General features: G+C 39.0%; 1 protein-coding gene and 1 non-coding gene across 2 annotated transcripts in view; both read right to left on the bottom strand.

Moving 5' to 3' along the window:
- Positions 1–1,347: 1,347 nt before the first annotated feature.
- LOC133883776 (small nucleolar RNA Z247) lies at positions 1,348–1,486 on the bottom strand. Its single transcript, XR_009902985.1, has one exon. It is a non-coding gene; the product is annotated as a small nucleolar RNA Z247 (small nucleolar RNA).
- Positions 1,487–5,080: 3,594 nt separating this feature from the next.
- Positions 5,081–15,603, bottom strand: part of LOC133930304 (achilleol B synthase-like) — a 37,776-nt gene continuing 27,253 nt past the window's right edge. The window contains exons 9-18 of the mRNA XM_062376933.1: positions 14,455–14,577; positions 14,250–14,369; positions 13,713–13,811; positions 9,150–9,206; positions 8,682–8,728; positions 8,439–8,582; positions 8,180–8,357; positions 7,080–7,154; positions 6,661–6,744; positions 5,081–5,565 (exon numbers count right to left, since the gene is read on the bottom strand). Coding sequence (XP_062232917.1) covers positions 5,449–5,565; positions 6,661–6,744; positions 7,080–7,154; positions 8,180–8,357; positions 8,439–8,582; positions 8,682–8,728; positions 9,150–9,206; positions 13,713–13,811; positions 14,250–14,369; positions 14,455–14,577 — 1,044 coding nt within the window. The 3' untranslated portion in view covers positions 5,081–5,448. The remainder of the gene's footprint in view (positions 5,566–6,660; positions 6,745–7,079; positions 7,155–8,179; positions 8,358–8,438; positions 8,583–8,681; positions 8,729–9,149; positions 9,207–13,712; positions 13,812–14,249; positions 14,370–14,454; positions 14,578–15,603) is intronic.

The raw sequence follows: 15,603 nt of genomic DNA, 5'->3' as shown, positions 1-15,603 counted from the left end.
CAGTTGTTCTAAAGGTGTAGAATATTGGATAATTTTGCTTGGTGTACGATTAATGAAATAAGTGGCTGCAAGGAAAGCTTGATTCTAAAATTTTATGAGCATTGATGAATAAGCAAGGAGAGAAAGACCAACCTCTACAATGTGGTGGTGCTTTCGTTCAATAGATCCATTCTGTTTATACGAGTGAGGACACAAAACAAGATGAGTGATCCTAACTTTTTGAAATAAAGAATTAAGCTTCTCATATTCTCCACCCAATCTGTTTGCATGGAAATATTTTCCAGCTAAACAAATGTTCCACTAGACTTTGGAACACACGAAATTTCTAGAAGACTTCTAATTTGTGTTTGAGGAAATATATTCAAGTAAAATTATTGTAATCATCAATAAAACTGACATAATATTTTTTCTTCCAATCAAATAAGCTGTAAGACCCCATACATCAGAGAACAGAAGTTCTAAATGAACACTAGACACATTGGATGACTTTGAATATGGTAGATGGTGACTCTTAGCTTGTTAAAAATCATCACAAATTGACTCTACATTACACTTACTGGAGTAAGGAAGATTATTTCACTAATGACTCCCTGAACAATAGGAAGCGAAGGATGCCCTAGACGACTGTGCTAGCTGTCGGAAGAAGGTTTGCTGTCACCTAGCATCTGCTGTTTGGACTCGGTTGGGTTTGTGGCAAGTGGGTACATGCCACCTTCACACTTGCCTTGAAGGACAATTTTCTTCGACACCTGATCATTGATCAAGAAAAAATCAAGTTGAAATTCTAAGAAAGCTGAGTTTTTAGCTGCAAGATAATGAACAGAGACAACTTTCTTTGCAGCTTGAGGTACTTTGAAGAATATTCTTTAGATAAATATTACAACTAGGGGTGTGAACAATAGCATGACCAATTTGATTAATATTCATACCTGCACCACTCGTTTTTTTTTATCTGGTACTTGCCAATGTACATGCAATGGATTACTAGCTTATCCAACTCACTAGGAATGCTGTCGGTGGTGCCTATGTCTGTGCACCAATTTGTATGTAATCCATAGGAATTTGTTGCAAATCCTGCACTCCTTTCATCAGGAACAAAATTAGGATCAAAATGATTTTAGAAATTTGCTGTCGTGTTCCCACTTTTATAGCACAATTGACACTTGGGTTGACGTAGGTTGCTGCCATGGTTGATGATGCTACTGTTATTGTTGTTGTACCTAGCACTATTGGAATAATTGCCATGGCCACATCCCTGGCTGCGCCCACATCCGCCACGACCACGGCGAGATGCAATGTTGGCAAACAATTGGGACTGAGAAATTCTTTTGAGAAGATCCATCTATGCTTCAAAGCTTAGGAGTTGGGCATACAATTCATTGATTGAAACTAGTTCAACTTGTGCCATGATGGCTGACACGATCGAGTTGTAGTTGACATCGAGATTAGTAAGGATGTACGAGACCATCTCTTCATCACCCAAAGGGCAGCTAGCTGCTGCCATATGATCTCCTAGAGCCCGCATCTTCCTAACATATTCTTCAATAGTCATGTTGCCTTTTTGTGATGTAGCCAACACTATGTGCGTGTTGACAGATTGCGCACGAGTTTGCGAAGAAAACACATCCTCAATGGCCTTCCACACCAGTGCTGAGATTCTCATAGCAACAACTTGTATTAGAACTTCATGCGAAATAGAGGACAGAAGATAGCTGAGGAATTGTTGGTCTAGAGTGATCCACTGCGTGTATGCAGGGTTCGGTCCTTTGACTATTTGATCTCCTTCATGAATGTCAATCTCCTTAGAGGGGCGGTGGTGCCGTCCAAAAAACTTTTGAGAGTATGCGCCCCGCATAGCACAACAAGGAGCACTTGAGCCTTTCACAGTGCATGATTGGCCATGGTAAATTTCTCTGTGATAGGATGACCAAGCACAAACGGCATGGTCAGACCGGTGAGAGGAGAGGGTGAATTTTTCAGTGAGAGGAATGCGGCTAGAGGATGAATTGATGCTCGTCATAGATAGATTTAGAGCAGTTGGCCTTGGTGCTATGTAAAAGAGTCTAACTTATGCGAAGCATTCTCACCTCTCTCGAGGCTGCACCTCCCACAGATTACAACTCTAGTCGATTCGAATGGTGTCCTGATCATATGCGATAATAGGCTTCAACTGTGTTTGAATCCAACTATATCTACAATAGATGTTCTTGGTTACAATTCAAACCAATTCTATCTATAGCTCTAACCAGGACCACAACTTTATCTATAACAGAATCATCCTTACCTGTGGCTCCCCCAGATGCCTTGGCGTCAACAACACCACCGAGTCACAGGGCATGGCGAGACCAACGACACCACACCCCCTGCCCTCTTTGCCCAGATCAGGAATGATGTCGTGTTGCTCAGGCTAGTCCCGTCATCCCACCTTGTGCACAACCAGGTTGGTGGAGGCGCCCCTTGCACTCCCACCCTGTCAGCGTGGCCAGCTTGCACGGTGGCTGTGTGACTTTCCTAACCATCTCGTGCGTCAGCTAAAGGAGGATGTGCTCACTAAGGATGAGGATGTGGTTTTGATCAGATCTGTTGGTTGATGCTACCCACATCTGGGGTCGCCACCTCATGCGTCGGCTGAAGGAGGAGGATGTGCTCACTAAGGATGAGGATGTGGTTTTGATTGAATCTGTTTGTTGAGGAAGCCTCTTTCCACCAGCTCGAGTAGAAGTGTTTCTGCCGGTGTCAATCCAGCCTGCCTTGCAGCTGTCCTGCAAGAGCCCTAGACAGTGCTTGGATCATTGAACGAACTAGTACCTGTACCATCCTGTCCTGAATATGAATGAGCTTATCCCGTGTTTGGATCGTTTAACTGAACTAACCTGTGCAGGACCAATCGATATAGATTCCAGGTATATTCGGCTGAGACCAGGAATGAGTGGTTCGCCGAAATCGGCTGAACCACACTCCGTCCAGGACGAACTCATCCGTGCAAGCAGTACGCATTTTTTTACGTGTTCATCTGATGCTCCAAAAATCAATATAGTGGTCTTATGTTGCTCAAAAAATTATTAAAATTTTGTACATATTTTATAATCCATGTGTAACCTATTTTAATTGAATTCACATAAAAAGCCCATGTACAATTGAAACTAAAATTCTCCAAAAAAAACTGCTTTTATAACTTTTAACAACTTTCACTACGTAAGAAACTAAAAAAGTAGACACCATATTAGTGGCGGCTGCTCAACACGCGCTACTAATATCCTATTAGTGACGGCTGCCAACACGCGTCACTAATGTCCTATTAGTGACGGGTCTAATAAGGATGTGTCACTAATGTTCTTTCTAATCAGGACCACATATAGACCCATTACTGATGAGTGGTTATTAGTGACGGGTTGTAACATGACCCGTCAATGATGATAATAGTGATAAGTTAAGTTGTGACCCGTCATCAATGATAAGATCATCAGTGATGGGTCGTCCTAGATCAGTCATTAGTGATGGGTCAAATTGTGACCCGTCACTAGTGATAAGATCATCAGCGATGAGTCGTCTTCGGCTAGTCATTAGTGACAGGTCAAGTTGTGACATGTCACTAATGATAAGGTTATCAGTGACGGGTCGTTCTAGACCAGTCATTAGTGATAATTCATAATTTAACCCGTTACTAATGATCCACTTATTAGTGATAGATCATCTTATGTCAGTCATTAGTGATATGCCAACTTGTAATCTATCACTTATGACCAACTCCAGTCACTAATGACGGTCACAAATATTTTTTTATTTTTTATCTCTTATTTTTTTCTCACCTCAACAACACTAGAATAGGAACCATTGTACATTTCTACTCAAGTTTGATGTAAGGTGTGGCAGCTATGGACATAAACGTGCATTTCAAAAATGATGCAGAAACTTCTGAGGGCGAGAACTCAATGTGTCAAGTCGTTTTTGGCCTCGAAAAATTCTCTAAACTCGACGAAGTGTGGGAGAAATGGATGTAACTTTTTTAGATGTCCGTAAAGTTAAAAACGTCAAAATCAGAGTTAGTATGCAAAAGTTATACCCGTTTTACCGAATACACTCTGGGTCACCTATCAAATTATAACACTCGACGAAATTTGGCAAAATTAGTAATTAGTGATGGGTCATGGTTACGACACGTCACTAATGAACTTCAGCAAAGAAGGTTAAAAGTATAAAATATCCAATTTCTATCACAGCTACACACACGAGAAGGAGGTCACGGGTTCGATTCCTATAGAACGCAAACTTGAAAACAATGTGAAAAAAGCGTGGCTTGTGAGGCATATGGGATGGGCCTACGTTAGGATGGCTCGGTGAAAAAAAATATTTTTTTTGAATTTTTTATGTCCAAAAAATACGAAAAATGTTAATCGGTTATTAGTGACGGGTCAAGATTACAACTCGTCACTAATGTTCAGTCAATAATGATAGATCATGGTTACAATCCGTCACTAATGACTGATCATTAGTGACGAGTCACGGTTATGACCCGCCACTAATGATCTATCATTAGTAACACGATAAGAGTGATATGTACGGGACCTGTCACTAATGCTGATTATCACTCGTCACTAATAACTTTTTCTCACGTAATGTTTTAGGGTCTCAAATAAATTCTCAAAAATCTGGAAAAAATTACTAATATTCTTCCTATGTGATAAACTAATTTCTAAAATTATTTATAGCCTTAGGTTATAATGTGAAAAAGTGAGTTCTTTTATATTTCTCCATTTATATATATATTTTTACCATCCTATACAGCACATCCAAAATCAACCCACTCAACAGAATCTTGTACCAAGTCGTCTCGTTTCATACAACCAACCAAACATATTCTCATACTATCCTATATATCTAATCAAATAACCTACTTATACCACCTCATCCAGAATCATTCCGTCCAATCCCATCCCATCCAGAACGATCTCATCTCATTTAACTTCGTTCAACCAACCAAACACTACCCTACTCGTGGCGAGCCAGCTGTGTTTCTTCTCTTTTTCCTCAAAACCTGGCCATGAGGGGTGGAGAGCTGAAGAGGTAGAAGAACAGATGACATGTGGGTCAAGGGTAAATGGTGTTTTCGTACGTACGTCACGGTTTAACTACAAGAAAGTAGTCAACAATGGCATCATCGTTAGCGATAAAATTTAACAACCGTGGCACTAAAGGAATATGGTCATTTCCAGTGGCATTTCTGGGATTAGGCGTTCTCAGTGGCATAAAAAAATTGTCTTTTTTTGTATCAGTTTCTTGGCTTACGCCTGAGTGGTTTCTGAACATGCAAGTGCCGTGGGCACAAAATGCTTAAACATTTATGAATGAGACTAGAGCAGGTTGCATATGGAACTTTTGCAACATACACGGTTGCATGTGCTGTTTATAGATTCAGTTACTCTTAGTTGCATCTAGGAGCAGGGGAGTTCACTTCTTAACTCCAAGGAGGCACCGGCGAAATTCCCCAAGAGCCCAAATAGGGTACAAGTTGCGGTAGTTGCCGTAATTGAAGTATATGGAACAGTTAAAGCATCCAACGTGTTCCTGCATTCGAAGGACAAATTCCAGTAAAATAGCTGGAGTTCAACCATCAGAGGCATATATAACATATGTTGTATTGAGGCAGGATTGCTGGTTAGATTTCAGAAACAATGAATCATTGGTGTCTACATTTCGAAGACTAATAAATGCATTAATGCACAAGTTATATGGCAAGAAGACAGCTGGCACATGGATAAAGGACAACTTCAACCTATCCATGATTGTGCATAAAAAGAAGTTTTGACTAATATGTGTCCCTTGTTAGCATTTATAATATGGATGATATGGTAGGATTCTTGGTACAATAGCAAGCCAGATTGCTATTTCGGGCTGAGCCTGGGCAGAAGAACATATGACCAAGAAGGGCCCAGTCCAGCCGTGCCCCCCGCCCCCCAAAAAAAAAGACAGGCCTGACAGCCCAATTGCATTGGGCCTGCTTAGTTTTTTTTTGGCACGAAATAAACTGGGTTTATGACCTGGTTTTGCTCTGCTCTACGTTTTGGGGGTTCTACTTCAACTGTTACTCCATTCATTCTTTTTAAAATTTCACTTCTAAAAGTCTATACCAACAACCTTTCTTACTTTGGCCATCAATATTAAAAAGCTCAACCTTAGGGAGAAGAGATCCCTCTAGCTTCGTCTTCAAGGAGGGGAGTAACAAACCCTGGCTGGCTAGAAAACTTGATGAAACCAATTCTCAGGGAGGTACCTACTTTTTGCGAGCATCCAGGTTCAAGCCCGTGTGGACAACTTTTTAGCTGGAGGCTCTACCAACTGAGCTATCAGTCGGTTCTCCTTTGATGATCGTCAATGTGTTTGTAAGTGTCTAGAATCGGTATATGAAAAGTCATTTTTAGATATGCCAATAAAGAATTTTCATAATGTTGTAACTTTATTAGGAGACATTCATCAAGGTTGAAAAACTAATTGTCAAAGTCTTATGTTGGAGATCATGAAAAATAGATAAAAATTTGTCAAATAAAAAGGCATGAAATGAGTATTTAATGATAAACCTTCTGCTGGAAGAAATGAAACCAACAAATTCATGAGACCCAAGTTCAATCATTCTATAGGCCCAAAAAGAAAATGAAAGCTTACTTGTTGGGGAAATTCGCCCGAGTCTAGTTGCATATTGATCAATTCTTTTGCAGCAAGATATAGTGGTGTTGGATCTCGTTCCACCTGACAACATGAAAAAATAGGCAGATGTCACAATAGTTTTTAAAATACTCCCTCTGGCCATGAAAGAGTGTCACTTTGGACATCGACAAGGTGACTAATACATTATTTTGACCACTAATCAGTAGTACAAAATATATGCAAAATATAGCAAGTTAAAGTATTTTGAAACTAATTTCCAAAAAAAATATAGCTACACCATTTATTAAACTTCAATCAAAATATTAAAAAAGCTATTGATGGTCAAATTTAAATATCTTGACTGCACAAATCTGTTGTGGCCAAAGGGAGTACTATATTAGTGACAATTTTAACGTAACAATATACAAAATATATACCTGCCCAGCATAAATTAAAGTCAACATTGCCCAAGCAGTATTCACTACATGAGGAATACCAGCATCCACGTACACCTGCCAAACATTACATGGGATACCATAATAGAATTCATTGAAATTGAAATAATCATATTTGTTATGTATCAATCATTTAAAAGAAGAATTTTAGAGGTATAGTAAATCTGCTATCGTTGAACTATTGTGTAATGTTAAATGGACAGCCATGTCCAAGATAGGGAATTATCCAATCTTGCTTGAGTACGCACCACGCAACTAATCTCTACCCAGGGAATACTAGTATGGATGTACAGCGTGATGACACAGCTATATAAGGTCGGAAAAAACCAGCAGTAATCAAACTGTAGGCATGATGTCTATACATGTTAGATATATGATACAAAAGTTAAGATCTGAAAAAACGAAAAAAAAAATCCAAGAAAAGGTGGCAACGAAAGAACCAGAAATCAGCTGTGACCATCAAGAGACCACTACCCAAATTATGGTTTTATACCTAATTCCCTTACTCTTCCAGGATTTCATCGCTTTACAGTACTAGTTGTTTGCAAGAGTAAATTGCACTTTGCACCACGTAGAGCCCATCTTGTTTTACTTTGCACCAGGGTAAGTCAAAATAAGTTTCACTTTGCACCTGGTTTGTTCTGAAATCAGAGTGAAACCTCATGAAGTACGAGTAAAGTCTCATGAGATTTCGGGAACTTCGACCATGTTTCACGAGGTATCATTTAGGTTATATGAAATTTCATCAGTTCTCTATAGGTTTCATAATGTAACGTAGTGCAAAGTGAAGGTTTCATAATGATATAGTGCAAAGTGAAGATTATTTTTACAAAACCTGGTGTAAAATGAAAGTGTGTGCTAAATCTGGCGCAAAGCGAAACAAGGTGCACTTTACGTGGTGCAAAGTGCAATTTGCTCTTGTTGGAAACGACGACTGCTGAAGACAATCACCTAGTAGGTTGCAGCCATTAAGATGACCAGATTCCAACATTGCTCAGGGCATATTAAGTGAACAAATATACAAATCAAACATGACGTGACAAAACCCTCCATATGGTTACATACGTAGAAGTAGCAGTTACCTCTGTTTCACTGGAAAGATAAGTCTCTCCCCATCCACCTGTAGTTAGCTGCTTTGACAACAGAAAGCTGCATGCTTTCCTGATGGAAGAACTATTTTCGTAAGTTCTTCCAGCAGCAGCTAACCCTTTTACCGCGAAGAATGTCCCATACGTGAAACATATACCCCACGTGCCAAACCTATTAGATCATAAGAATCTAGTTATTGAATCAATACATTAAAAGTTTGAATAATTTGCATATATCAAACAAGATAGAGACCATGATCCATCTTTACGTTGTTCCTTCTCAATAAATTTGGATGCATTTTTAATGCATTTTCCTATCTCTTCTTCGTGGTATCCTGGATAAAGCTCTCTGAACATAATCAGAGCTTGTAGCACTGATGATGTGCATTCAACAGATCTATCAAATGGTTGAAGATGACGAATTAGTTCCCTTGTACTATTGAAAAAGCAAATAAATTTTATTTTCATCAAGTAAGAAGATATTTTCATTTCTTACGGATAGTCGACAACAATGTTCAGAAAACTCTCAGAAGGGTTGAGAACCTATTGCGAACAAAGTCCAGGTCAGTGTGCCGTCAGAAATGGCATTTAAAACAAGAATAGCAGTTGGATAATTATGAATAATTTTACACAACAAGCACACCCATGCACTGTTGGAATCTGATCAAATAAGTTGCTGATTGTACTTGTCTCTCGCTGTTATATTTGTCTTCCCAAATAAATAATTTGTAATAGTAGTCAAGGAATTAGTTACAAATGTGCTAATTTCCTTATTTACAGAGTTGAATATAATGGCAAGACCTAGCTGATTCCATGTGTGGTCTAGAATGACAGTAGCAATCTTCCTATTTCTAAAAACTTCACTGATTGTGCTTAATAATTGACCAGATTCAATTTTTTTTTCCAACATGGAAGTTAGAGAACATTCTTTCCAGACAACAAAAAAACACCTTAAAATACTCACCTCCAACAAAGGTGTGGTTCTCTTACACTCGTATGTAGAAAAGGTGCCATCATTGTTCTTCAATGGAAAAAAGTGTGATCAATAACCTTAAATGTGAAGCACAACACTAAATTGTTTTGAGAACATAAAAACAGGGTCAAATCATTATACAAAAAAGGAACAGTTTCAGTAAGTTGAGAAATATATACACGAGCAATTGTGTTGTGTAGCGGATAATGCAGCTGTATTGTTTGGTACTATGGCACCAGGGTACTAATGTACATGTGGTAATGTAATAGTCACTCTCACTTCAAGCCAAAAGCATTGGTCCAATATTATATGCAAATCAGATGTAAGAATCATCAGTTTTCTTACTAGTTGGGATTATTTCAGTGTTGATATGCACTACGTGAAAAACAAAAGAGATATCCGTCACTAAAAACCTTTAGTGATGGATTCTGTTATGATCTGTCATTTATGTAGCCTCAGGTCAGGACCAAACTATGATCCACCACTAATGACTGGTCATCGGTGACGGATCATAAAGTTGCTAGTCACTGATGATATTAGTGACATGTCAAGTTATAACCCATCACTAATGACCAACTTATTAATTGCAGGTTATTCTAGACCAATCATTAGTGATGTGCCACAATTTGAAGTTTAAGAAAACTTAGGCTTCTATTTTTCTTTAAGAATGATGTCGAATCGTTGAACAATAAGATTGATTCAAATTTTCTGGGTTTTTTAACTGACAATGCTTTTTCTGTAACAGGAGTAGGAAAAGAAAAAAGAAATGTACATTACTTAAGCTATGGCAAAAAAGCCAACATGCTTTTTCACTATTGTAGAAAAGGAGCATCAAATTAAGCTTTAAGTTGTCGATGTTTTAAACGGCATGCATTTATGGATAGAGAGAGCTTTTAGTTACATGTGTGCAGTATGTGAGTATTCCTTTCCATTCTTTTGTTACAAGAATTTTCTGATTGCTTCAACTTTCACAAATATTTTTTTATTTTTCTCTTATTTTTCTTACCTCACCAGGACTAGAACAGGAACCATTGCTGCTCAAGTTTGATGTAAAGGGTGATAGATATGGACACAAACATACGTTCCAAAAATGATGCAAAAATTTCAAGGGGCGAGAACTCAATCTTCCAAGCCGAATTTGGTCTAAAATTTTTTCCAAACTAGTGTCCGTAGAGTCAAAAAAACTTTGAAATCAGAGTCCGTATGCAAAAGTTATACCCGTTTTATCAAAAACACTCCGGTCACCTATCAAATTGCAATCATTTGCATGAGATATTCAGAAATTTATAAAATATTTGTACAAAGTTGGATGCAAGAAAAAATTTATATGTAAATTTGGATGAAGAAAAATTTTATATGTAAATTTGGCGAAATCAATCATTAGTGATAGGTCAAGATTACGATCCATCACTAATCATCGGTCATTAGTGATGGGTCGTAATCTTGACCCGTCACTATTCAGCCATAAGTGACAGGTAACAGTTTTGACTTGTCACTAATGACCTTCAGCAAAGAAGGTTAAAAGTATAAATATCCAGTTTGTGTCACAACTACGTAGTAGCAGAAGTGCTATGGTGGCTACACGCTCAAGGGCGAGGTCGCGGGTTCGATTCCCACAGAACGCAGAGTATAAAAATAGTGTGAAAAATAGCAAGGGATCCATGGTGATGGGCCTGCGTTAGGATGGCTCTCAGATGGAAAACATATATTTTTTGACTTTTTTCTTGTCCAAAAACGCGAAAATGTTCATCAGTTATATATGATGGGTCACTGTTACGACCCGTTACTTATGTTCAGTCATTAGTGATGGGTTGTAGCTACGATCTATCACTAATGACCTCTTATCAGTGGCGCATTCAAGGTGACGGGTGCTTCACCTCTCACTAATGATGGTTACCACTTGTCACTGATATGCTTTTTTCATGTAGTGATGTTCCATGGTTTAGGGATAATTCTTGTAGACTTGTGTTGTTTCTTGTGAGTCAAATCATGTTGACCTTATAAAAGGGTTATCACTATATCCATTATCACTCAAGCAAGAATGACAAAATAGTCTCTGCTCAATCCAAAAGTAAACCCCTACCATTATACAGTACAATACAACTTCCTTTCCAGTGACAAAAGTCCCTTCAAGACAGGCCTCTTATTGTCCTCTGTACAATAGTTATACCTTTTAACTCTATATGTTCATAACACAAGTTACGGAAACATAGCATTAAATAAAGGATATAATGGATTCTTATGGCAGCATCAAACTTACTACCTCATGACAACCATTCACTCCACAAGAAGCTCAACAGAGCACTAACAGTAGACACGAGAAAATTTGATATGTTCTGGAAACTGAGGCCCATAACTAGTTGAATCTTGCCTTGGCCTAGCTAGAAATTTGGCCTACGGGTCAAGGCTCAGCCTGGCATCTCAAACAGGTTTTTGCTAGGGTATGGGTTCATCAAACCTTAGAGGGATAGGGGCCGAAGTCTAGCGAGATCTTGCTCTCGCTCAGTAAACAGACGAGATCTCTCTCGCAGCATCCCGAACGGGCTCACCCAAAAGGTGTGGTTCGTTGTTTGGACGAGACCTTTTGGGTATATAATGCAGTCTCACCGCTCCATCCGACATCAGCACATCATTTTCACTCAGCCGAGCCAAGACACAGGGAGGAGAGCGCTGAGAGAGAGAGGAGAGGGGAGGGGAGGGAGAGGAAATTGGAGGCAAAGCCCTGGCGGAGGAAGAAGGTCTATTTTTTTGGTCTGTTTTTTCTACAAACCCAGTAGGATTGTCACTAGTGCTAGAATTTTAGCTTCGTTAGAGGTTAGATCTAGAGTTTTTTTCAAACCCAGTAGGATAACCACTATACGTAGGTTAGAATGTAGATCTAGATTTAGAAATAGGGTTAGACATAGTTTAGCAATTAGATCATATTTGTACGGATATTTTATAAATTAGGTGTAATATTTAGACATAGGTTAGGTATTAGATGTAGGATTTAGACATAGTGTAGACATAACTTATGTAATAGACGTAAGATTTAGAGGTGTTTGATGTAGCAACTCGGGGATATTTTGTTGCAATGTATATTAACTGTTGTGCCATGTTTTTAATGAATGTTGCATTATAGTAGATGTAGTTTTACATATTTTTTATGTTCTGTCAGAATAATGTTAGGGTTTTATGTCGATGGTTAGTAAGTATATCAGATAAGTGGTAGTTTAGAATTTTTTATGGGGACAGTGAAATATTATATGGTCCGGAATGGGTAGTACTGCTGGTCTTTGATTCAATGGACAAGGGTATTTCGAGACCTATGTAGAAGAGTGTCAGACAATTATATGACTGGTTGATGCAGGGTTTCAAATTAGACCCTGAGGTTCAAGAGATGACTATTAGCGTTGTGGGTAATCATATAAGAGATAGTGTGTATTGGGAGGTATACCCACTCAAAAAAATAAGTATGGAGGATGTACCTGCAAGATGTAGTGGAAAGAGGTTGGCCACCTATGTTGCTTGTACAATGAAAGAATAAGAAGGGAGTTGGGGAGATGCAGGGTGGTGGTACATGGAGGTGGAGGGTGATGAGAAAGAGTACGATGAGGAGGAGGGTAATGAGGGTGGTGATCCAGATGCTGCACGTTCATCGAATGATCCGACTGAGACAACCGGTGAGGCGGATGAGGGCGGACAAATCTCTTCTCTAATTGAACACTTGGAGCGGGATAATCTTGAGGCAGACGAAGCTCCTGAGTATAACATGTTGGATGATGAGAAAGATATTCCTATTCTCACGGACTAGAACAATCCCAACTTTAGCAACCTTGTGGTGAATGAGGGGAATCAGATGCTCTTGGAGTATATGCAAAATAAGGTGACTGAGGAGGCTAGGTATCCTACTAGTCGGACCATTAAGGATGCTGTGACTCAATGGACGACATCACTTCGATAGCAGTTTTATGTTCTCAAGTAAAGCAAGAAGAAATATGACGTCAAATACGTTAATGAGAGTTGCTTGTTGTGGGTGCACGGCTTTAAGAGGAATTGGGTTGAATATTGGTTGGTGTCGATTGTAGTGGACCACACTTGCACACCAGATGAATTTGAGCCCAACCATAAGAACATCACCTCAACCTTTGTTGCCAATGTGATATACGCTCAGATTGTGAACAACCTGAACTACGAACTAGGGTCCATAATCAGAGAAATTGAGAAGGAGTACAAGTATAATATCAACTACAACAAAGCACTGGGGTTGTCTCTCAGAGGGGACATAACCTATAGGCTACTATATTATTATTAGTTTCATGGTGCTATGTTATTGTTGGTGTTATGGCACTATATATATTTTCCGTGCAGACCCATCCAAGATGGCAAATGGGTTGGCATTTGTGAATGAAATCATTTTGAAATGGAGAAATAGCGATACTGACTGGGGAAGAGGTTGCAAGCATGGGGGCTAGTAGGAGTGAGCTAGATTATGCCATCTTCCATAAATAACAGCCCATAAATGCAGAAAACAAAATATAAGAACGTAACTAATGATCTAAAACAGAGTTGTACCACATAAGAAAGTAAGCAATCCACTGCATCATGCAATCTTTGTCCTTCTATGGGATCTCCGACAAGATTTGGAGAAATCTTTGATAACAACAACAATGCCTAAAGAAAACAAACTGAGTTGTTAATGGAAGAAAATTTCAACAAGCACTTAGTGATATATGGAGGCATTATAAATACTTGCACATTTGAACACACGAAAAAATTTCATATAACTCATGAATTCTGGACATGGTTGCATATGTGTGCACATGTAAATTTGTGTGAAAAAATGGAAATATATGTAGTACAAAAAAGAAAAATGAAGGCCAACTGTGTTCGTTATGCATGTGAGTACTCTAATGAACATGTCCTATCGCGTCCAACATTCATTTACTTATTCTGGAACATTTCGAAACCGTAACATACTACTTTTTGATTGACATTGGCTGAAAAACTACTCTGTTATTATGTCATAGTATATCACATATGCTTTTACCAGGGAAGAATATTTCCATATTTTCTAGAGAAAGAGAAATATCAGAAGTAACTTGTTTTGACCTTAAGTGCTTCTGCAGTACAATCAGATACAGACCATCCGTTATCTGCTGTGGAAAGTGTCCATGAACCTTTCGATCTATGGCGGTAATAAGCTTCGTAATCAGAATGGTTTTCACGAACCTATGTAAGAGTACACATCAAAGTTTGCTATGCAATTATTGTTTTATTTTACAATACATAAGAACAAAAGATAGAGAAATTGAACCTGTGAGCTTTTTATGAATTCATGAGCTTTCCGGAGTGTTGGAGCAAACTCATTTACAAGGTCTGTTGAGCAATAGGCTTGGACAATGAAAGCTATCTCCCAGCTTTGACAACCATCATACACCTATTATAGAGAAACTTTGTTAAATGCTTCTTAAAGGAACAGAACAAGTTGTTTTTTTAGAAATACAAATTAAGAACTTGAATAACACGTCAAATGGCCTCCAAAAATCAAATAAATACTGCTGTGTATACGAAATGAAGTGCCACCCACTGTCTTGAGAACAGAACCCTTAGACGATAGGTAACCATGGTCGTCATGGACATCGTTGCTCGCGAATTGCCATGGCTCAATCCCAAAACCAGATGAATCAAGTTACTTCCAAAGGAAAAAGATAATCATGAATACTATCTGATTCTATGGAAATTATCTAAAAGGTGGAGCACCTGATGGGAGATTTGATTAAAAAAAACCTAGCTAGGGGACTAAACCACTTCATCGATGGCACGTACTGAAATTTCACACGCGGTAATGTCCGATGTTACAAATACAGTAGCAAATTCTAGCAGTTGCAAAGGCGAACGTGGGAGTTTTTAGGAGGGCCCGCGGTGGAACCAACCACACAGTACCCATGGGAAGGTGGAGCCTGAAGGCAGTACAAACCTATACATGGACGGCTGTAGGACAAGGTGGAGTTGCTAACCAAACTACACAACAAAGTATTCATCAGGTGGATCGGAGAGTCTAGCTCAGGTACAAACATGGTACTTGTGGTGATGTGCATGAGAACCTACAGTGGAGTGACACAGAGATGGGAACCAAACAAGGTGGAGCTTGCCTGGAGCACATTCTTGTAGGAGTACAATTTGCTGAAAAAACTGACTCGTCTAATTCCTTTAAGGTTTTGGAAGATTATGATGGTAGTGTTAATTCCTAATCCGACTATAGCAGGGCCTCCTAGAGCACTTTGGAGGAGGACACGTGGAGCCCAATAAAAATCCAAGCGTGCGAGGCTATAGCAACTGAACCCAAGGAAATCCTTATCTGATGCAAGTACAAGCAAATAAGGCCACACGAGAGGATTTGTGGATAGGTTAATCTTTAGCTCCGATTCATGTATAGAACGAGAAACCGAGGGTCCGAAAAATT

Source organism: Phragmites australis, chromosome 10 (assembly GCF_958298935.1).
Source record: "Phragmites australis chromosome 10, lpPhrAust1.1, whole genome shotgun sequence".
In the NCBI taxonomy this organism is placed as follows: domain Eukaryota; kingdom Viridiplantae; phylum Streptophyta; class Magnoliopsida; order Poales; family Poaceae; genus Phragmites; species Phragmites australis.
Note: the sequence above shows the minus strand (reverse complement) of the source record. Positions and strands in the feature narration are given on the sequence as shown.